Source organism: Harpia harpyja, chromosome 1, assembly GCF_026419915.1.
Source record: "Harpia harpyja isolate bHarHar1 chromosome 1, bHarHar1 primary haplotype, whole genome shotgun sequence".
Classification (NCBI taxonomy): domain Eukaryota; kingdom Metazoa; phylum Chordata; class Aves; order Accipitriformes; family Accipitridae; genus Harpia; species Harpia harpyja.
The window spans coordinates 45,150,703-45,173,184 of NC_068940.1; the positions used below are offsets into that span (position 1 = coordinate 45,150,703).

Here is a 22,482-nt window from a genome sequence, read left to right on the forward strand (position 1 = left end):
AATCAGCAAAAATCCACTCAATGTTTCTCTAGTACCTGGTTTAGTTGGAAAACATAAAAAGTTTAGTGCTACAATAATGTGAAGTTAACAAATTTAGTTTATTATTTCCAACCACAAAACTCTTCTGTTAGTCATACCTGAAATTTGGCTTCAAGGTTAATATTGAAGATTTCATGCTTTAAAGAAGTTAATGCTCATGCATTCTTCTAGCTGTCCTTGGTTTTTTTGCTCCAAGCTGAATGATTCAAGACCATTCCTACGTATAGCCTTCCATGTATGCATTGTCAGTCATCTGTCTATTCTACATTCATACTCTTTTTGAGTCCTCCTTCTCCCCTCCTTTGCAGATTCCTCTCCAGAGGGCAGCAAGTAATAAGGATCTACAAACTCCAGATTGTAATTCTGTACTTATTTTATAATAGCAGGACTCCAGGATGTTGTAGTCCATGGTTTGTGTACCATTTGTTTCAGTAACACAGGTGATTTTCCTTTCCCAAAAGTTTAAAAAAAAAAAAATTACAAGGGAAAGACAAAAAAACAAGTTCATTTAAAATTTTTTTCTTCTGCTATAGTAGAAACAATTTAGCAGAAAAATGTGTCCTTTTTTCTTATGTTACTAGAGAGATAAAACGTTTTACTAAAGAATCATACAAAACCAGAATAGTTTTAAAAATGCTTTGAGAAATTCATAAAAGGTGTGGGTATAGATTGGTTTTTAAAATTCAGAAATAAATATAAAAGACAAGATTGTAATATTCTGTAGTGATGAATCTTGGAAGCATTATCTTAAATAACGAGGCAGGGGGAAAGCAGCTTTACGAGATGTTTACAAATTGAGATAGGAATTTTGATTTGGTTTTCAAAGAGTAGTATTTTCTGTACTCAGTGTGTGTGCTGCTAAAAGGTGTAGCGAGTTAATATTCCATTAGGAAAACTTAAAATAGTTGCTATTTGAGTAAAGATGCCATGAAACTGAGACCTGAAAGGGAAGAAAAGGTCTCGAAGCTGTAAGTCTGAATTTCTGTAATTAAGGAATCCTGTTATCTGTTTTGTAGTTAGAAAATGTATGTATGTTTTTTTTTTTTTAAATAAGGGCATTTTTTTCTCATCTTGTGGCTTACCGAGTTTTAGAGACCAAGCAAATATGCAAGAGACAAGAAAATGCACGTTATCGGGAAGAAATTTACATTAAATTGTGGGGGAAGCTATTACTGGTGAATGATCTTCTGACTAAATTGTAACGAGTTGCACATGTAACATTTACCTTATGAACAGTATCAATCTGTTAATATTTTGTGGAAAGTCTAGAGTAAAAGGGTGGGGTTTTTAAGCCATTATATGTAGACATAGTTGCATCTTTGCATTTGTGTGTGCAGTGCACATAAGCTGGCCACTTTTCACATTTCAAAGCAATGGGTTTTCTTTATAACACCCAATAATTGCAAGGTCTTTCAGTGCTGCTTGAGAGTGTTACATTTATTCTATGTATGGTTCTTTTGGTGCGTATGTAATTTATAATGGTCTAAAAGAAAGCACAGAGGCTTCTGGATGTCAATATTAGGCTACTTGTTTATGGTAATAAATGGGGACTTGTCATAGACATCACAAACTACTTTTTCTCCTCATTTTAATTCAAAGTATGCAGTGTTGCCAGATACCACCCAGTGGATTGTTGGTGTGAAACTTCCAAGACTGAATTCTTGGGTACTGGCAGTCCTTAATGAAAGATTTTGTCAAAGACAGGAGAAGCCTGCATCTGTAGTAAGGAACTAGAAAACTCAGAACTTGCTGTCAAGAACAACTCTTACATCTCACTCTGTATATGAGGGTATCAAATGACTAAGCTGTGCTGGCTACATACGCTTTTATTATTCTGCAGTCAGTGTTTGGTTTTTTTGTTAGATTGTGTTTTGGTTTTTTTTTTTACCACAGAAGAAAGCAATAAGGAAGCTTAAGGCTGTAACAAGAACTTTTCTGAATGCTGTCTCTAGAGCAAATATGACCCATATACCAGTAGCAATTTCTGAAGTGATAAAGAAATCTTCTAGGTTGGAGTCCATGAAAGGTTTTGCCCTTTTGAAAAAACACTTGAGGATATGAAAACTCTGGAGAAAAAACCTTCAGTCCTCTGAGGGGTGCACAGTGACCTCTAAGTACAGAGACCCAAACTTCAAGTTTAGTATAGTTGAGCCTGCTTATCTGTAGTGCTGATGAAGTTATCCTCTAAGGAAATGACTGCAAATTTGTAGGGAAAAAAGTCATGTCTATCAGGGTGGACATAATTTTGTTCCTCGCCAAAAAACCAAATTTTATAACTTTCCAGGAAGCTTTCAGTAGTTTTTAATTTCTTGGTGCTTCTCCTATCAGGTGGCCATTTTTCTCAGTCCCACAATTTTGAAAATTTCACAGAATCATTGAGTTTGGGAGGGGACCTCTAGAGGTCATCTAGTCAAACCTTTCTGCTCAAACTGAGCTAGAGCAGGTATCTTTCATTTTAAAAGGAAGAGGTTATTTTATTTCATCATCCATCCATCTGAAGCCTTCCCTCCTCATCTGAGATTTCATGCAATAGCATGTATTTTGGAAAGATCAAGTTCAGAAGCACTGTTGCATCATGGTACTAGGTAAACCACAGCGATGTTTTCAAAACTGGCATTTCTGTGTTACGGTTCAGGACAAATATCTTGATTTTGCGCTTTATTTGGGGGGAAAATGGTCATCAAAACCTCTGCGTATGCAGGTGATTCTTCACTTTACAGAAGCACTTTATCAACATAAATTACAGGGTTGTACCTGTTATTCTCCCGGCTCTTAACACCTATAAAGAGAATAGAGTTTATTTGAGCAATGTTTATTGGCTACAGATTCTTCCTATGTTGAAATTTTTAAAAGAATTCCTCTTTAGCAGGAGTAATTGTACTTTGTTAACTTAGGAGCTTGGGACATTTTAGTATATGCTTACAAGATAGTCCATAAATCTACTGGAGTTGAAGATAATTCATTAAGCATGCAAAGTCTTGCTTAGTTGCCTCTTATCTGCTATTATCTGACAAAGTGACAGCTATGTTTTAACACGGTCCTTACGTTACCTGTTAGAAGAAGCAATCATGCAATGAAATATGCAAAAATGTCATTACTTGAAAAGTTCCTGTATTCCATAGACATTCCGCAGATCATAGTCAGCAGGTAGTTTGTCAGCCTTGTGATTGGTAACTTTAAGGGTACTACTGATCAAAAATTTCTGATCAGGAGTACAATTCATATATGCATATTAGTAAAATGAGTCAGTACTTCTTGCAAAACCATAATTATTGTGTAAGGAACATTTCCTTATCTTGATTATTTAGCTCCAAACCTTTTTTTCTTAAGGTTCTTCATAACCATCTCCTCTACTGAGTACAAGGTCTCCACACAGTTATTTAAAACTATTTTTTATTTTTTCCTTACAGAGAGAATGATATTGAAGAATGTGGCTTGGAAATGTTTTTCTCAGTTGATAAAGAAATTCTAGGTGAAATCAAAAGCCATGATTTGAAGCCAAATGGTAGCAACATTCTGGTCACAGAAGAAAACAAAGAAGAATACATTAGGTAAGAATAAATGGAAGATTTGAAAATACTCTTATCTCCATCATTTTCTTTCTTTAGTTTTAGCAAGAAAAGATTGTCAACTATGTAATCTGAAGTATTGTTGAAATTCTGTCTCTGAGTAACTGCTGATGTTGGCAACAAGTGGCAATTATATGGATATCATATTTGAAAGAAGACTGTTGATAGAAATAAGTTTCTAAAATCCACTTTTCCCAAAGATTACAGTTAGTAGAAGGTCCACCTTTTTCCTAGAGATATTTAAGTTTAGCAGAGCATCATGACAACAAATGTGAATGTCAGGTATTTCATGAAATCATTGATTACATGTGTTTATTATTGGAATTATATTGCTTTATAGCCTGCTGATACTCTACCCAGCCATTTATGTTTGAGGTTTTTTTAAACTTAAGAACATTTTTTGATGCTTTTGTGATGATTCTTATTTTTTAAAGATACTTCGGATCACTACTAGTTTTATCTGAACTTATGTTATAATGTTATATGTTATAATTAGACATAAGACATTATAACGTAATGTCTTATGTTATAATTAGGTCTTGGCATTTGTAACAGAACAGTGTTATGAATGGTGTAATAAGTTGAATTGTCATAAATGAAGGGTTATGCTTGCAGTACCAGAATGTTTTAAAGCAATAGGTTAGAGGGAAGGAGCCTAAGAGCAATTAAAGAATAAAAATGTGAACAGTGACCTGCTTTGTCCTGAAATATCCCCTTCTTCCTCAATGTGCAACAGTATATAAGCTCTGCTTTAAGGTGTGAACTTCAACGTATAAGCTTGGAGGATGTGCTTGCAAAAAAAAAAAAAAAAAGTCACACACATTGCAGGCACAAAATAAACTGGACCACAGCAGAATTTTCTTCTCTTATGAAGTGTTCTGTGAAGACTTCTTTCACAGGAAGGGGTGAGGGAGAAGGGAGTGGATTTTGTTTTCATCACGTTAGTACTCTGAAGACATTTCAGTGGTTCACAGAAAAGGTAGTATTTGCAGAAGAAACATACTGGCATTTTGCAGTTTTGCGAAGTATTAATATTGGGGTTGCAAATGGGGAGGATCTGCAGAAAACCATTCTCTTCTAGTTTCTAGGAACCCAGGGAGAGCTCAGATTCCAGTTTCACTCATATTCTTTTGTCTTACTCAGTCCTGCTTTAAGTCCCCAAAGCTTCTAGGATTAAAATCAGAAAATAGCCATCTCTCCTTTAGACTCCAGTTCTCCTGACAGGTTAGGCTTGAATTCAGCATAATATCTGCTTCTCCCTGGGTTCAGGTTCTTCGGGTCTCCTGCCTGCTTTTCACCTTTTTATTAATGGAGAGTGGAATTTCTGCCACAGAGCAAAGTTTCATGATTAACAGAAACAAATATGGAACTTTCCAAATGGACATAGTCGTTTCTTGGTAAGCTAGCAGTCCTACTTATCTTCACCAGTACAACTTGACCTAGTTTTTACCTTTTCATGGATAATGACTGAGATTTCTGGGGAGAATATTAGACAAATATAGCTCTGCATTTTTTTCTTTCTTCAAATATTTAGGGACTGCTGTGCTCTCTTTAATATAATCAGTGAATAGACGCTGCCTCCTCTTTGAGTCTAAAATACTTTCTCTAGCAGAATGGTTGGAAACACAGGGTTTTAACTTAAAGAAAAAACAAAATTGTTTGCACAGAGTAAAGGTTACTAATAAAATTATACAATGCTCTATCCCCAGAACTTTCCAGACTTTTTTTGTTTGGTTGGTTGGTTGTTTTTTGTTTGTTTTTTTTTTTTTAACCTGGCTTACAGTTCATCTCAAAATAGGCTAACAAAGATGTGGACTTGGGTTAGCACAGGCCATTTAAATTATCTTTCTGTATCTTCTTTTACAGGCTAGTAGCAGAATGGAGACTTTCCCGAGGTGTTGAGGAGCAGACACAGGCTTTCTTTGAAGGCTTTAATGAAATTCTGCCACAACAGTATTTGCAGTATTTTGATGCTAAGGAACTGGAGGTAAAGGATTGTTTGGCTATTGCTAGATCCAGGTTGTTATTCATAAAATACTTAAACTCCAGTTATTATGTCTGAAGAGCAGGACTCTCTAAGGCTGACAACTTGGTTTTATAGGGTATATGAGGGAAACTTTACGGAGTAGTATTTGATTAGTGTGTTTCCTTTCACTTTCCTCTTTGCATCCTACTTAAATGTTTCTAAAGGCTAAGATTCTGCCAGTAGAAATTTCTTATCTAATTGCTTTTGTAATGCTCAGCAATTTGATTTGCTGGTGTTCAAAGAATGAGTAACTTGACAGAGAGGGAGATAAAACCAGATATGCAATGGATGATCGCATACAGACTGGACCAGGTTCTAGATGGTTTTGATCTCTTAAACTTACACTTTCTGAAGCATCTGTTCAATTTAAAAAGATAAAAACATAAAAACAAAATATCCTGTTCCTAGCAGAGAATTGTATGGCTGGGCAATGATAAACTTCCTGGCTTGAATGTGTAAATGCAACCAATTATTCCATTTTTCATAACAGAGATGCTTTCTATTTTGTGGCCTCTCCAAATACGCTTCATAAGCAGTCATCGTTTTTTGTTGTAGAAATTTTGGATAAAGTTTAAAATAAAAACCAAGTATACTGTCTTTGCAGATGCTTCCAAGTATGGGTGCCGTTGATGTTCTATTTTGCCATGTGGGAAGTCATAGAAGAAAAGTCGTAACTTGTACTCACAGGTTGATTTCCCTTTTTCTCCCCTAAAGGTGCTTCTGTGTGGAATGCAAGAAATTGATTTGAATGACTGGCAGAGGCATACCATCTACCGGCACTATACCAGGACCAGCAGACAGATAGTATGGTTCTGGCAGGTTTGTAGACTTTGTTTTATTCTCAGACCAACAGAAATTACAGAGCACAGCTACAGCTTAGTAAACAACAGTCAGAATTATCAAACAAACAGATCTGTAGTGTGTAAATATAAATTGTTACTGCTAATCCAGTGTTGTGGTTTAACCCCAGCCAGCAACTAAGCACCACACAGCTGCTTGCTCACTCCTCCCCACCCAGGGGAATGGGGGAGAGAATTGAAAAAAAGTAAAACTCATGGGTTGAGATAAGAACAGTTTAATAGGACAGAAAGGAAGAAAATAATAATGATAATAACGATAATAAAATGACAATAATAAAGGGATTGGAATATACAAAACAAGTGATGCACAGTGCAGTTGCTCACCACTTGCCGACCGATGCCCAGTTAGTTCCTAAGCAGCAATCCCCCCCCCCAGGCCAACTCGCCCCAGTTTATATACTGGGCATGACGTCACATGGTATGGAATACCCCTTTGGCCAGTTTGGGTCAGCTGTCCTGGCTGTGTCCCCTCCCAACTTCTTGTGCCCCTCCAGCCTTCTTGCTGGCTGGGCATGAGAAGCTGAAAAATCCTTGACTTAGTATAAACACTGCTTAGCAACAACTGAAAACATCAGTGTGTTATCAGCATTATTCTCACACTGAACCCAAAACATAACACTGTACCAGCTACTAGAAAGAAAATTAACTCTATCCCAGCCGAAACCAGGACATCCAGCTATTAGTGACAGTCATGTAATTTGTTAATCTATAGATGATGATGATGTGAAAATCTGAATATCAAATCTATACCCAAATGTTTATTTCAATTACTATTTTTCAGTTTGTGAAAGAAATAGATAATGAGAAGAGAATGAGGCTCTTGCAGTTTGTTACTGGAACATGCAGATTACCAGTGGGAGGATTTGCTGACCTCATGGGTATGCATTAATAATCCCTTTAATGCATCAAATAAGTTGGGTTTTTTTTTTAAAGAATCAAGTTTTACATTTATGGACATTTTTAATGAATTTTATATTAAATGCTATTTGTAAGTTCTGCATATACTTGAGCTATGATGGAAAAAGAGATGAGGGAATGTTTACACCTGTTGTATTGAGTTTCAAAATCTCTTCAAATTTATGCATTTCACCACAAGCATACTTTGATCTAGACAGTGTTACGTAGTGAAAGACAGATGTCTTTTTTTCTGTGCAAGTAATGATAATCTTGTGTTTAAGCCTTTCATACTTCAGTTGTAATGTATTACCTACTGATTACAAAGATAGCTAGATCTATGCCTTGTTATTGGCATTTGTTACAGGGAGCAATGGACCCCAAAAATTTTGTATTGAAAAAGTTGGAAAGGAAAACTGGTTACCTAGAAGTCATACCTGGTGAGTATGTAACAAATCGGAGTATTACTGTTGTTCTGGTTTTGCTGACAACAATGTACTTGGAGATTTTAGTAAATGGGTAATATATTTAAATGGTTGAGACTGTGTGAAAGCAAACACCAAGTTATACCAATAAACTTCATTGTTGAATAATAGCTAAACTTTTGAAAAACTCTTGTGGCATGGAGTAGATTCCATTGTAAATTCCATGGATTTGTGTATTACTGAAAATTTAAAGTAATAAACAGTACTGTCTAAAGAATTTGGGGTTTATATCACTACACTGCATCTTGACAGTGAAGTAGCCACATTCACTCTCCCTTCCCTAAAGAAAAGGTAGCTTATATTCAGTTCCTCAGGTGTATTAGTGGTTAGTAAAACCACACAAATTTAAAACTTCAAATGTGAATGGTGTCTCTAGTTAACAACTAGGAAAAGTTAGTGAAACTTCTTACCTCGTACACTGCATTTCTAGAAAACTATCACTGTTCAAGCACTTGAACTCTGACTTTTGCTTTCAGAAATATATAATTTTTTGTCAGTGGTCAGCTCTTCACAGGGTATAAATCCAGGTATCCATCTACACAGCAAAAAGTTTAATTACCCGTATTCATAATGGATTTTTTTTTGTGATGGTTTAATTATTTTTCAGTACTTAAGTTTCTTCTTTATTTTCAGTTTCAATCGCTTAGACCTTCCACCCTATAAGAATTACGAGCAGTTGAAGGAAAAGCTGTTGTTCGCAATTGAAGAAACAGAAGGATTTGGGCAAGAATAGCTAAAATTTGCACCTTGAAGAATGTGAACTCAACACGATGTATGTTCTTCACTTCTGCTTGTTGCACACTTCATTGTAAAGTAGACTTGACTTGGATTTATTTAACAATACTAATGTGTAAGTAAATGGATGTTATCCTGAGGTTTTATCCACATTAACTCTGGATTTCTACTGAGCACTTTCAGAAATCAAATGAGCAGATATGGCTACAAATGAATTATGACCTAAGTAGAGGTTTAATACAGCTTTGGGCTCTGCTTTGTTTTACCATTCATTAATTAGAATGTGTCCTTAATGACTGACAGATTTTTAACAATAGTTTTGTCTTTCCTTTTTAGTAGCATTTTTTGCTACTGATGCACTGGGAAGTTCATTGGTAGCTGCAATGCTGCAGCATCATCATAAGCCTCTTTACAGCAGGGTTATTAGAGCCAGCTTGTAACCATCCTCTGTGTACCGTGAGCAAATTCATTGCTTAAGCCCCTTTTTTCTAACTCAAGTGTGGCCAGACTGTTTTTTCCCTGCTTGGAATCTGCTCACATGCCAGCTGGATTCAAGCTGCTGTTAAGGGGATGTCAAACTGTGGCACAAATCCAGGGCATAGCTTTGCTTTGTTTTTTCCCAATCCTGCTAATTTCAGCAAAACAGACACCCACCCAAAGTTGTTGGAACATTTCTGTGTGCCCTCAGAAGAATTCTGATCTTTTTCTGTGTAACACATTTAACTTTTAAATCGATCTTAACACTGTGGTACTTCACTAGTTTTGCAAAAGACAAGACCACCTGGGATTGCACTGATTCCATTTAGATTCCTGTTTGCAGACTGATGTTTCTTGTCAAAAGTGTTAACAGACATTATTCTCAGTGTTATTCTTCAATATTGCAGCCAGTTTGCTCTGAAGACAATATTGGGTTCTCAGGAAGAGGTACAAAACAACTGGATTCAGAAAATGATAATACTTATCATTTTTGCTGACGAACTGATATGGGATACTGGCTAAGGCTAAGAGGATTAGAAAGTTCAGACACGGATTACAGATTTTATAAAAGCTGGAGCATCAGTAAATAGTTCTATAAAGACTGAAACTAAAGTTTTTGGGGGAGGTTTCTAAGCTAATTCACCCTAAGCTGCTTAGAGCTAGTAACTTTTGTAGTGAGTTCCTATTGTATTAATAAGATCTTTTACTTCCTTTTAGAATCTGTTCATATTCAATTCTCTTCTGGTTTACAATAACATTTTGCATTTTACTGCTCCTTTAGACTGAATGCACTTTTTGGGTATGGTCAGCTCTTGCCCTATCTGAAGGGAGGAAAGCAAACTTCAATGAGATGAGCTGTTAGCCATAGTAAGAGACGTGACACTTGAAATAGCGTGTAGCACATAGTAAAGCATAACTGCAGCTCAAAGCATTGGGACAGGAGCTGTTTTTAAGAGGCTTCTAGATACTGGAGCTGAAACAGGACAGTGGGAAACCATAGAACTGAACTTCCAGTCTTGAAAAGAGTATTTCTTTCCTGCTGTCCCTTCTGTCTAAACTATAAGAGGGAAAAACTGATTCAGGCCTAAGAATAACCAAGACACTACAGTTTTTAACTGACTTCAAGAGTTTTTTGGGTCATACAAAGTCATAAATGCTTATTGGAAGGCAGAATGATTAGACTTTAGAGTGAATAGCTCTTTTGTCATGCATATTCTAAGAAAGGCAAGGAAAAGTTTCTGATGATGCAGAAGTGACCCTCTTTTACAGTTTCATGGATGGTGAGAACTAACCTGACTTCATGGTTTTGCTAGGAGGAAAATCTGCCAACTTCAAAACATTTGATGGATATATTACAGCATACAGCTCATGAGGAGAAAAAAGCCTTATAAATATTTTCTGTTTATATTAATTCTTACAATGAAATGTAGTTATCTAACATATTTACAAGAGAGATTAAATTAAGCAAGATAATGCAAGATTAAGCTATGAAAAATAGTCTGTGTTCTGCATAATGCTTTATGATTCATGTAGGGAACCTAGAACTATTGTTAATGTATAAATATCACCCAAAAGGCTTTCAGCCCTATATTTTTAAAATAAAGAATAGTTATAATTGAAATAGCCTTAGCCCTAGTTCTATAGGGTATGGCTGTTTAATATTTTTATGGCTGAAATGTTTAGTTCAGGAAAAAGGTAAATGCTTGTATATATTTTTGCAGTCCGGGATTCCACTTACTCCATTTTTCTTTCTTTAATTTAAATGGCATGTTTATATGTCTCTTCTGCTGTATTAGGATGGGGGAAAGGGGGCTGGATATCCCAAGCACCAGATATGATTTTAAAATGTTGCAAATAAAGAGGGGGGCAGGGGGGAATAATCTGTGAAACATTGGATTTGGCCAAAATATAAAAAATACAAAGCAACTTTACTGTGTTAAATTGGCAATGTTTCTGAAGTCAGAGGTTAAGATTACTTAGGCATTTTACTTTGTCAGCATTGTGAATGCTAACAAATTGTTAATTTTTTACAGCGTGTTGTGCAGAAATAAAAAGGAATTAATGTAAGCCACTGGTGCACTTTTCTGTTCTTTATAGGGATCTGGTGAAAACAACATGTGGATGAGCCCACATCATCTGGTATCCCAGATAATAGGTTATTATGAATTGGACTTCCAAGTAAGATTTTCAGCAGAGATTAACGAATTTGTCTCCCACTACTTCAAATTATTTAGCAACCCAAGCTGCATAAATTCATAGTATGTCACAAATGTATATTCATACGCAACTGTCAATTGATCCTAGTTTTCAACTATTAAAATACCTTTTATTTAGAATTTTGCCTTATGAGAATGACATGAGAAAATTAAATGCTGAGCCACTGATCTAAGAATTAACAAAGCCTTATTGTTGTGGGTAGCTCAGGAAATGTTAATATACTAATGAAATGCACAGTAAATGCATCATGTCTTCATCTGATCTAGTATGGAATTTCTTTTTTTTTTTAATCCAGTTACTTGTGTTTTAAAAAAAAAAAAAGCTTTTTTTATTATTCTGAGAAAAGTAAAACAAAAAAAATGCTTGGGTTTTTTTTTTGTTTGTTTGCATTTTTATTACATGCTGCGCTGGATTTGTAATCTCAGCTCTCTCTGTTATATTGGTATCTCCAGCCCCCTTTTTGTGGTGTCTTTTAATTTTCTTCAAGAATCACTGTTTGTGTATATGTGCTCTAGTGAACTCGTATATAAACTGGGATCAGCAGCACTGGATTGTAAAATACTGTACTGAAATTCATTGTTGAAATTTCCTTGCATTGTAATTTCAAATACTCAGGTAACTGTAACAGTATCTCAGTAAGTCAAATACTTTTATAAAACTACTTAAAGAGCTGGTAGTCTCGTCGTTGTTCTTCTGCGTTATGAAGCATCCGTGTGCAAATAAATTGTCTGTCTGCTTTTTGGGGGATGAGGGCTTAGGCTGCCTGAAGTTGTCCTTCTAGCAAAGTTCTTTAGGAATGTTTCTTTCCTGAGACCTCTTCTGCTATTGTTGGTTGCATTGGAACTTCATTAGGAGATTTCAGACACAGCTGTCTGTGACTGGTTAGAAACTGCAAATACAACAATTCCTGAATTTTTTAGTGCTCATGGTGCTGGGGATGCTGCCCCAAGGAGACAGTGAGGCTGCTGGTCTGTTAGTGGTGGTACTCTGAGGGAGATGGTCTGGAGAAAGGTTCTGCAGGAGCCACAGCTTTAACGTTTTCTTGTACCACTATTGCAGTGATAACAAAAATGAGGTATGACTGTGCAAGTTTGTGTTTTCTGTTTAGGAATGACAGGGTGACAGGAAGGAGGGGAAAGAAGCTCAGATGAGACTGGCCAGCCTTGTAGTTACCCTAATCCTCCTCCTTGAAAGGAGAAGCGGTTATTTACATTCTTTCTGTCATCAGGAACCTCCCCTGATTGCCTCAACCTTTCAAAGATAATTGGGATCGGCTTTACAATGACATTGGCCAGCTCCCTCAGCACTCACAGGTACATCCCATCAGGTCTCATGAACTTGTTTGCATTCAGTTTGTTCAAATGTTCCCTAAACTGATCGTCCTCCACTGAGGGTAATCTTCTTTGCTGCAGACCTTCCCACTGGGTTTTCACTCTGCATATTTTCCCAGATGTTCACGCAGGCTCAGTTATTACAATTTTGTTAGTAGCAGCAAATCCCACGTATGCTTTTCTATGCCAAGTAAATATATGCAATAATAACTGCCTTTTTTCTGCAGCAGGGGAGGTTGGTTTTGAGTTGCTTCCTCCATGATTTGGATGAGATCACTTAAAAGCATGCTAGTAAGTTGTGTAAACCCAAAATTTGACACTGCTTTGGGTAGTTTTAAGTTAGTACAGCTATGAGGATATTTCACATATATCTGAAGTTTAAAGGGGGGGGGGGGCAAAGGAACTAAAACAGAATCACAGTGCAATGCACGGTAAATGTATGGTATGATAAATGTACACCTCAGTTGCACCATTGCGTTAGTTCCTCACTATTTTGTTCTGTGATGATGCTGCTAATGTCTGTACCAGTCCTGGGTGGGGTTATTGATGGGTTTGTAGTTGGCAAGATGGGGAGTACTTGTTTAGTTTAAACAAAACCTTGTTTGGTTTAGGTCTCTAATAGCAGCTCTGCACTGCTTACCTATTGACCAAATCTTGTCATCGTTGGTGGGACTAGAAGTGGAATCAATCTATGGTAGAATGAGTTTTCTGTAAGCAAGCTTTAAAACTTACTGCTGGACTGGTAAGTGAGATTAGAATTTAAATTAATTAGGTTGCAGAGCTGTAAATATCCACTAGAAGAGAAAATAGCAGCATCTCTTGAATCCTAAAGAAGGATTTGTGTCTGATCTCTGAAGGTGCCTGATCTCATGTCCACTCTCAACCTGTCAGCTCTACAGTAGTGCAAGAATGACAGGGTTTGTTGGACAAATCTTCTGTTTTCTCTGAGCAGAAAGTAGTCCCTGCCAGATTTGAAGGACCAGTGAGCTTATCTGCTATGTCAAATCCTGGTTTTCAGAGTATCTTAGAAAAAACCCCAAAAATACTTTATGAGGTCACGCTTCTACTTTTTACCCAACAAACACCTGCTTTCTGTAACTGTTGAGAGGAGCCGAGTGTTAGCTGAATGGCAGTTTTCTGCTTGCACGGGGCTAGTGCTGAAAGAAGCAGCACTGAAATCAAGCATAGCCTGGATTCCAGTTGAAAGGGGGAAAGTACCAACTGCTACTATTGTGTAACACTAGCTAGGGCTGTGTTTGATAGGGTGCACGAGTGTGTTACTTCGTTTTGCCTTCAGAACACAGGACATGGCCCTATATAGGCGGGCTGAGCGTTTACTGGACTTAGGTCTGAAGAATCTCTTGCACAACACACTCTAACATCCTAATCTCATTAATAAAATTACAGTTCCTGAAGAGGTGCCTATAGTATTTCCAGTGGACAAGACAATATACATATGGTTAAATGCACATTGAATACATGTACATTAACAACATATTGATTATATGTACTTTGATTAATTATACTATTATTTAGATACACCTTGATTAAACAGCAGTCACATGGTACCTGTGATATATTGTCATTCCCCTGAATGGTCATGGGTAGTGTCTACATGTGAATTATGTGTACAAATCTCCACGAGATATAGCAAGTGCCATCTGAGTCCTAAACTATCTTTGCTAGTCTTCCAGCTCCTTCTTCATGTAGGCATGGATCTCCCATCTGTTTTCTCAGATAATCTAAGCAACTTCAAATAGCACTAGAGGCAATTTTTAGGCAGCAGATCACAGTCACAGTCTGTGCAGCCTAGAAAGCAATCCATCACACCAACCACTATGGGTTAGGTTGTCTAACTACACGCAGTTGAGCCATACTGGCAGCAGACACCCTTACCGCCTCACCTCACTTCCTAGGGGCCGCGGCAGGTAGGTTCCCACCAGCCCGGCAGTTTTAGGGGTGCGTGATGCCTGCCCGCGGCAGTGGGGCCTGGACTGACCATTCCCGCTCTGCCCGGCGCCTCGCGCACCGGCGGTGTGTGTCAACTCTTTGCTTTATTTGAGGGGTAAAGTTGTGAGGGTTTAGACCAACGGCCCTTACGCGGAATCAAGGACCCGACAGCCGCCAAGCGACGGCTCCCCGCCCGCAGCGGCTGCCCCGGACCCGCCCCCACCGGGCCCTGAGGCGATCCGGGCGGGGCTTTACCGCGGAAACGCCGCCATTCGGTTCCCCCCTCCGCCCCGCCGTGGGACAAGTACTTCCAGGGCAGGGCCTACGTCGTGACGGCCGGCCCGCCCGCCGCTCCTCCCCGCGGATTGGCGGAGCGGGCGGCGCATGCGCGCGGCGCCGTGACTGGGCGGAGAGGCGGCGGCGGCGGCTCGAGATGGTGGGTGAGGCCGCGGCGGGCGCTGGGGTCTGCCCGGGCCGGCGGGAGCGGGGCCGTGTCACCCCCCCGGGGCCGGGGCATCCCCTCCCGTCTGGCGCTGCCCCGCGGCCAGGCCCGGGGGGCCCCGTGCCGCCTGGGCAGGCCCCGTGCCACCTCTCTCGCCCTGCCCCCGGGGGCTCCGGCCTGTTGGCGCTACCGCCAGCGCCCGCAGACCGAGGCGGAGAGGACCGGTCCTCGGACCCCCTCGGCCAGAGGGGCTGCCCCCGCCCCGGGCGGGTGTCCGGGCCGGCCGGTGCCCTGCACTGAGTAGAAGCGGGACCCAGCTGTGGGCAGTTGTTTGATCTCTCTCCGGTGTCTCTCAATCCCCTCCCAGTCTGCCTGGGGCTCGGTTTCTGTGCTGGGAACGCGCGCGTCTGGCCCTTTCTTGTTGAGTGGGTGTTGTGCCGGGAGGTTTCTTGTCTCCTGCGGCTCGCCGGTGTTTCACAGGGCAGCGGCCGAGTCGGGCAGCTCGGGAGGCCCCTGCTTTGTCACGGGGGGGTTTCACCGTGACAGCTGAGCCCAGCCTGCCCGGCAGTGCTGGCCGTGGGCTTCTGTCCCAAAATCATTGCGGCGGAAAGCGTATCGTTCCCATAAACCTTCAGTTAACCCTGTCAAGTACTGAAATAGCGCCGTGGGATGGCAGGCTGAAGATACGTTGAGAGGAAAATCTTTGCATTTCTTACGGCTACCGGGTTACAACTCCTGAAGCGGAAAGCAATCAGGAAAAAAGACTGCTTAAGACATCTGGCTGTTTAATATCCTGTGGAACCTGGAACGTATTTATTTTATTGTAATTGCATTGAAGGTTGCTTCCTGTTCGAATGTATTGTTGGCTAGCACACATGCACTCATGAAATTTGGGATCAAAATATGTGGAAAAACTTCTAAAGAAATAAGTACTGACCTAAGTTGTAGGTGGAAAATTAAAATGGTCTAATAAGACATATTTTTTAGGCAAACCCAGGAGTTAAAGCTTTCTAGATGAAAACAGGAAGATAAAGGCTACTGTTGTACATACAGCAAAGGTTATATAAGAGCAGATGGGTGATGGGGGAGTATTTACTCTCCTTTTCTAGAGTGCATCTCTCCTTCTCCATATACTGTTTCTTGTAGTTATTCAACCCTTTATTAAGATAGTTTTTGTTTGTTTCACAAGTTAAATTTATAAATTTTTTCTCAGTAATATTTTTGCTAGTCTGGTGAGTTGAACTGGCTTGCAGGGGTGTTGGACAAGCACCATAGCTAGTGTGTGTGAAGTGGTATGTGCGTGTCGGAGTAAGAACAGGAGGAGCAAGACCTTCCTATGTCAAGAGCAGTAAACTGTTAGAGCAGATCATTCCACCTTGTGTGTTAGATTATCTGTTGGTTGTTAGAAGAAATTAAAAATCAATATCATTCTCTGTGGATGCTTCATTGCATCCAGATAGGTTTGTTAAGGTCCAATGAAGGAAAGTATTTAATGAATCAGGACTTAAATACTGCTAGTAAGAAGTCAGGAAATTATTTCGGATTTAACAGTGTGCCGCCATATTTCTCTCAGCATTTGTACACCCTGTAGTTTGTTCTTTGTTTCCCTTCCCTTGTCTTCCACTTGAAAATAGTCCAGCATTCAAAAATAATCAGGAGTTTTGTTGAAATGACTGAATTTTTCTATGCTGAGTAAGACAGAAAAACTCTGCTTCATAAAGACAAACTCAGGTGGTACCATCTCTTACCTGCAACAGTTTGTGTTACTCCAAGCTACTTAAACTAACAGCACTCTGCAGGAAGTTTGCTAGTAGTTCTCAGGTTGAGGCCATGTTGTTTTGTTAGGAGAAGTCCTCTTCCCAGGGAACAAGGCTTATAACATGACTGTGCTGCTTTGCTGCTGGGTGGAAGTCACCTTTCCTGAGTTCAGGTGATACCTGTCTTCCATCCTAGACCATTTCTGTGGGACTCTGTCATGCAGGATCTGAAAGATGCTGCCTGTCTCTGTTTCCTTTAGTGGGAATAAAAAATGCCAAATATTCACCCAGCTGTGGAAAGCAGCTCAGGTGCTGAGGTTTTAGAAAACCTGTAGCTAAATTTTGATTGATGTCTTGTAGCAAAGGAAGTTGTGCAGAAGGGTTTGAAAGCTCTTCTGTTGATGGTGGTTTTTACAGAGAAGGAAAAGGGACTGCTGCCTTGGCCTTCAGTTTTCATTTTTCCTTTTTTTTGTTAAGTTGATTTTGCAAAGCTCTAAATTATTGTTAGTGGTTATAATCTTGTAGCTATCCCAGCAGGATTTGTAATTATAAACAAATAGCATTTATTCATTGTTTTCCCCCTGACTTTTCTTATTTGTAATTGCTCTTAGCATTCATTTTATATAAGGGAAGGTAGTTTTGCACCCAGAATGTATCTTTTTCTATGTTTTTCATAAATTCCATGTATATTTTCATACACGATTTTTGCTTGACACCTAAATTGTAGCAGTCTGATGAAGCAGGCTTCTGGTTGCAAGCCTACAGTAAGGAACTGATGCGTGAGGTTGTGGGAGGGTTGGGGAGGAGGAGAGAGGGAAAGATTAGAGGGGAGTTCCAGGTTTCCACAAGATTATAATCACAAATGAGTGAAGAGTGAAGACAGATAGAAAACAACTGAAAAGGTCATGCAGAAAAGGTAGTAACCAAAGTACAGACGCTTTGCTGTACAGAATGGTGTAGGTAGTATTTGTTTGAATCATCTTTGTGCAGCTTTATTTTCAGACACATTATCTCAAAGCTTTGGTGGAAAGCAAGTAACAGCTGAAATCCTCTATTGATTTGTGCTTTCTCTGTTTGCAGGCTGAGGTGGAAGAAACACTGAAGCGAATTCAGAGCCAAAAAGGAGTGCAGGGAATCATTGTTGTTAATTCTGAAGGTACTGTGTCAGTCTCGGTTTTCTGAGATGTAACTTATTCTAAACATGCACTTTAAGGACCACTGATTGTACTACTTGCATTTAGATTACAGTCTGTCTTTAGCAAAGGTTTTCCTGTCGCCAAAGCAGATGGACAATAGTTAGGCAACAAGAGAAAATTGGGTTCCTATTTCTGCTGTTCTGCAAGCTCACTTTATTATTTTAGGAAATAAAATAAATTGCAAAAGCTTAGAAATATTTGAGTTATGCCAGTGTTTGAGCCTGTGTTCTGTCAAAGCCTTTATGCAGCAGCTGATGTCCTCTATAATCAACACTGATCCCAGCCCAGCTTACTTGAATATCATTTAACTGTGATGTTCAGGAGCCTTTCTGAAAGGAAAAGCTGTCCCCAGTCAGGAGAACAAGATTGAAACATTGGTATTTCCTGTCTCCCCACAGATATTTATTTTTGTTACTATTTATTTCTATGTATAGATCTCATAAAAAAACAAATAAATGAAAAAGGAAAAGAAAAGCACTGATGCTACTAGAGATAAACAGTTGTTCTCACCTACACCTGTGGTTCCAGATCGTAGCCTTTCCACATCTCATTTCTGTTCATGTTCTTCTAAGCCTTTAAAAAGAACACTCCTAATGCCTGGTGTAGTGACAACATCTGCTTAGGTTAAATAGCCACCCCAGCTGGACCTGATGATGCCCAAGGCGGGGTTAGTTCTGGAGTTATGTCACTGACCCTTGCTGTCCCCTGTTTCTTGCAGGTATTCCTATCAAAAGTACTATGGACAACTCCACAACAATTCAGTATGCGGGCCTCATGCACAGCTTCATCATGAAGGCAAGGAGCACTGTGCGAGACATTGATCCCCAGAATGACCTCACATTCCTGCGGATCCGCTCCAAGAAAAATGAAATCATGGTTGCACCAGGTAAAAGTGAGTGGCATGAAAGCAGGCATCAGCGAATCCAGCAGAATTCTTTTCTCATGAGACTGACGCTGTGTCAGCCTGAGAGAAGAGTTCTGCCTGCTGGTTTTTTTCATATTGTATAATCTCTTCTTTTCCAAGAAGCTGTTTTGCTTTCGTCAGAGTTGAAAGCTTTTATCACTGACCTAAGTTTGCTTTTTCATGTTTGAATGTGGGAAGTCACTTTCCTCATTTCATGTTGATCAAAGTAGAAAGTGTTCAATAGTGTTCGAGACCGTGTTGCAGCCTCTCATGTTTTGTGTTTTTCAGTATAAAACCACAAGAGTTGGAAAGGAATATGTTTTGAGAGCAATTTCAGTTCAGAACTGTAGACTAAGTGATAAAGCAAAACAGTTTAACAGATTTTTCCAGTTCAGAGAAAAGTAATAGAGCATATTGTAGCTGTAATCATGAGTTGTAGAATATAGCAGCAGCAACCTTCTTTTCAGGAAACATCCTCAGTATTTCAGCAAATTATGAAACGGGAAGCAATGAGATGGGTACAGTTCACTAATGTGGCAGGAACTCAGCTTTGTGCCTTCATACTGCATTGGCTCCATGGTGGGATTGTGCTGATGGAGAGGCTGCAGTAGACTGCTCTGCAAGGACTGGTCAAGGCAGATCTTAAGACAGGCTCTGGGGTTTATGCTGAGGCACCTTCTAATTTCCATATTGAAGGATGAAAAGAGAGGAATAAGCATTGCTCCAGAAAAAATACAGCTGCAGCCCAGCAGTCTGCCTGTGAGATAAGGGAAATCACTGTCTTGTACCACCTATTTTGATTCCATCATTGCATGTGCCAGTTACTGTTATTTCCTAGGCACAAGCTGGATTAAATTCAATTGGCTTGGGAGCATGCAGTTTCTAAAACTGAGACTTTTTCTCAGTAAGACTCATAAAAATTATAAGTGATCTGACATGCCAAGCCTCTTTTGCTCATTGAGAATGAATGTCAGAACTCTAGTTTCCACAGTGTATCAGTGAGATATGAAAAAATGCTGAAATTTATTGTTGCTGTGAACAAACATCAGCAATGAAAGAATACTTTCTTTTTTTTTTCCTCCAGATAAAGACTACTTCCTGATTGTCATCCAGAACCCAACTGAATGATTACGCTGACTTGGTCTGTTTTTTTTTCCCTTTGCCCGACTGGTTTTTTTTAATTTAATGGTAAAGAATAGAGCATTAGTGTTAATTCTGTTGTGCCACTTCAATAATGTCTGGAAAAACAAAAGCAGGTGTTTTTGTTGTTTACAAACAGAAAAAAGTGGCTTTTTTTTTTTTGGTATCACAAGTTGTTTCGAGGAGGAGTTGATGAATTAGAATCAGGCAGTAAAAAATGCAACAGATTCTTTTAATAGTTAAGAAGGTAATATAATAAAATTCTAATAATGTTCTAAAAAAGATTATTCTTTGTATGTTTCCATGCTTCTGTCACCACTATTTGAGATATGCTTTTACACTACTGCTTTTCAATGACTGTAAATATGAAACTTGCCTATCCTCTAGTTGTGTCTTACTCTGTTGGTTTTACAAGTTACTTTGAAAAAGTCTGACAATATCAAATTAAAAAGTGTCATCAGTGACTGTTTTTGTCTTATGTGTTTTCCTTCTGAAGATTTTAATTATTCCCATGATTGATTTTTTTCTTCAAAAACCAGAACCATCCTAGGACTATTTTTACTCTTCTGTTGCTTTCTCTAAACAAGGATTTAGTCTAAGTGCATGTGCAATGTACTTAGAATTGCCTCCTATGTTAGAGCATTTTCCTACCACTTCCTTTTTGTTTCAGACAGAGAAGTGCTGTGGCTAAGTAAGGCCATCAAGACTGCCTGTTGGAGCTCTCATACTATCACAGTTCAGCAGCCAATTTGATCTGGTATCCTCCTTTAGTAATTTTTTATTGATGGCCATTAAGGACAAAAAAGGTCATCTGGTTCCTCCAAAATAATAAAGGGGTTATTTCTGTAGTCTTGAAAGAGCCTTTTAATTGCATGCAGAGCTCAAGAATTTGTGCAGAATGTCTGCATTGAATATGTTTGTGACGTGTGTGACAGACAGAACTCTGGCTTGTACTGAAGAGTCTTAGTGATGTGCAGAACGCCATAGCCCAGATTCAGAAATGATGCATATTGGCTTGCACTGCATTTTCGTTGCATACTCAGGTAGCTCAATACAGCTAACTGCTACAGCAGGGAGCAGTGTTCAGAGAGCCTGGTTCCTTCCCCAGTCTCGTTTGTCCCACAGAGAAGGGGGGGCTTGCAGGTAGTGTAGCTGCCTGCTTGTGCTTCAGCCTCATCACATGCCTGGCCTCAGACTGCTTGTGATAGAAGTGTTTTACCAGCCTGAAAAGGAATTTCTCCCAATGTGCACCTGAGCAAAGAGGCACAGCCTACAGGCATGAAACATAGTGTGCAATTAAAGAAAGAACTTTGATTGAATACCTGCAGTTTTATTAGGGGATGCTGTTTCTTGTGCTGGTGAGGGATCACTCCTGACTCATATATCTCTGCTAGCAGAAGGGAGTTAGCCCTGCTCTTTCAAAATTACATGGAGTAGTAGGAACATGTGCTACCTGTCCAGTTCTGTACTGAGGAACAGACTAAGAATTTGTGGATAATCTCAGCAGGTTAGGGGGTATTTCAGGCAATTGGCTGCAGTGCAGTTTTGGAGTCTTTAGTAAAAATGTCAGTGCTGACTTGGATGCTTTTCTGGATTTCAGAGCACAAAGTGATGGGGTGGGTATGTGGTGACTCAAACAGCTAAGATAACCTGTATGCTCAGCATTTGTTTTCTGTGCATGTTCAGACTTGGGCATTAATTTATAGACTGTGTCTAATTTTTTAGGTAGTGTTTATGACCATGAAGTTCAGAAATGCTTTTTGAGATCTGTGCTCAGTCCTGCAGCATCTGGGTGAGGGTGCTTTGCAGTATTTTGGGTATCTCAGCTGTCAACGTGACTCGGTGTTGGCTGTTACTCAGTTTATGAACTGTTTCTCCCATCAGCATATGTCTGACCACACTAAACTGGTGTAGCCCTGGGATCACATTTTGTGCCAAGAAGTGACTGATGTAAACATCCATCTCCTAGTTGTAGAAAACTGACAGATAACTTGCATAGCATGTATTCACTGGCCCTTTTATTACTGCATCTTGGTTTAAGCCACACCATCAAACCAATGAATAGGGTCTGAAATCATGCTCTGTGTTTGGAGTAGTTCCTGATACACAGCAGCTTATATAATGCATGTGATCTGTCATAATTTAATTGAGTGCTGTCTCCAAAAAAATGATTTCCAGCAAGCTGAAGTCTCTGGATAATAGCTGAATAGTGAAGCAAGGCAGAAGAAAAATGTGACTTCGGTTATTTTCTCTATCTTTTGTTGTTCATAGGCAGAGAAATCGTTTCCTGGGAAGTGGTGACCTGCTTACGTGTTTTGGCTTTCCCTAGTAGGTGTCAGTGTTACTCTTTTGAACAGTGAAGGATTTCTTTAGTGTCCAGCATTCTTTTGGACACTTCCTTTAGGATAGCTGTTCTACCAGTGGTTTTGTGTCATGTCTGACTTTGGGACAGAGAATGTT

General features: G+C 39.3%; 2 protein-coding genes across 7 annotated transcripts in view; both read left to right on the forward strand.

Annotated features, from left to right (window-relative positions):
- ITCH (itchy E3 ubiquitin protein ligase) overlaps positions 1–17,937 on the forward strand; it is a 71,791-nt gene extending 53,854 nt beyond the window's left edge. For 4 of the 5 annotated variants that reach the window (XM_052790263.1, XM_052790279.1, XM_052790271.1 and 1 more), the window contains 7 exons: positions 3,450–3,590; positions 5,475–5,595; positions 6,349–6,453; positions 7,276–7,372; positions 7,756–7,828; positions 8,507–8,645; positions 17,863–17,937. In XM_052790263.1, the coding sequence (XP_052646223.1) occupies positions 3,450–3,590; positions 5,475–5,595; positions 6,349–6,453; positions 7,276–7,372; positions 7,756–7,828; positions 8,507–8,606 (637 nt within the window). In that variant the 3' untranslated portion in view covers positions 8,607–8,645; positions 17,863–17,937. Of the gene's footprint in view, positions 1–3,449; positions 3,591–4,877; positions 5,006–5,474; positions 5,596–6,348; positions 6,454–7,275; positions 7,373–7,755; positions 7,829–8,506; positions 8,646–17,862 lie in introns of those variants that run through there. The other variant, XR_008235694.1, reaches the window with a different exon arrangement.
- On the forward strand, positions 14,909–20,486 carry DYNLRB1 (dynein light chain roadblock-type 1). 2 transcript variants are annotated; one of them, XM_052790298.1, is made up of 4 exons: positions 14,909–15,019; positions 17,863–17,938; positions 18,697–18,870; positions 19,967–20,486. In XM_052790298.1, the coding sequence occupies exons 1-4, from the start codon at positions 15,017–15,019 to the stop codon at positions 20,008–20,010; spliced, it is 297 nt and encodes a 98-aa protein (XP_052646258.1). In that variant the 5' UTR covers positions 14,909–15,016; the 3' UTR covers positions 20,011–20,486. The 2 variants fall into 2 exon arrangements, with proteins under 2 accessions (XP_052646258.1, XP_052646269.1); XM_052790309.1 differs by having other exon boundaries at positions 18,697–18,864.
- Positions 20,487–22,482: the final 1,996 nt, after the last annotated feature.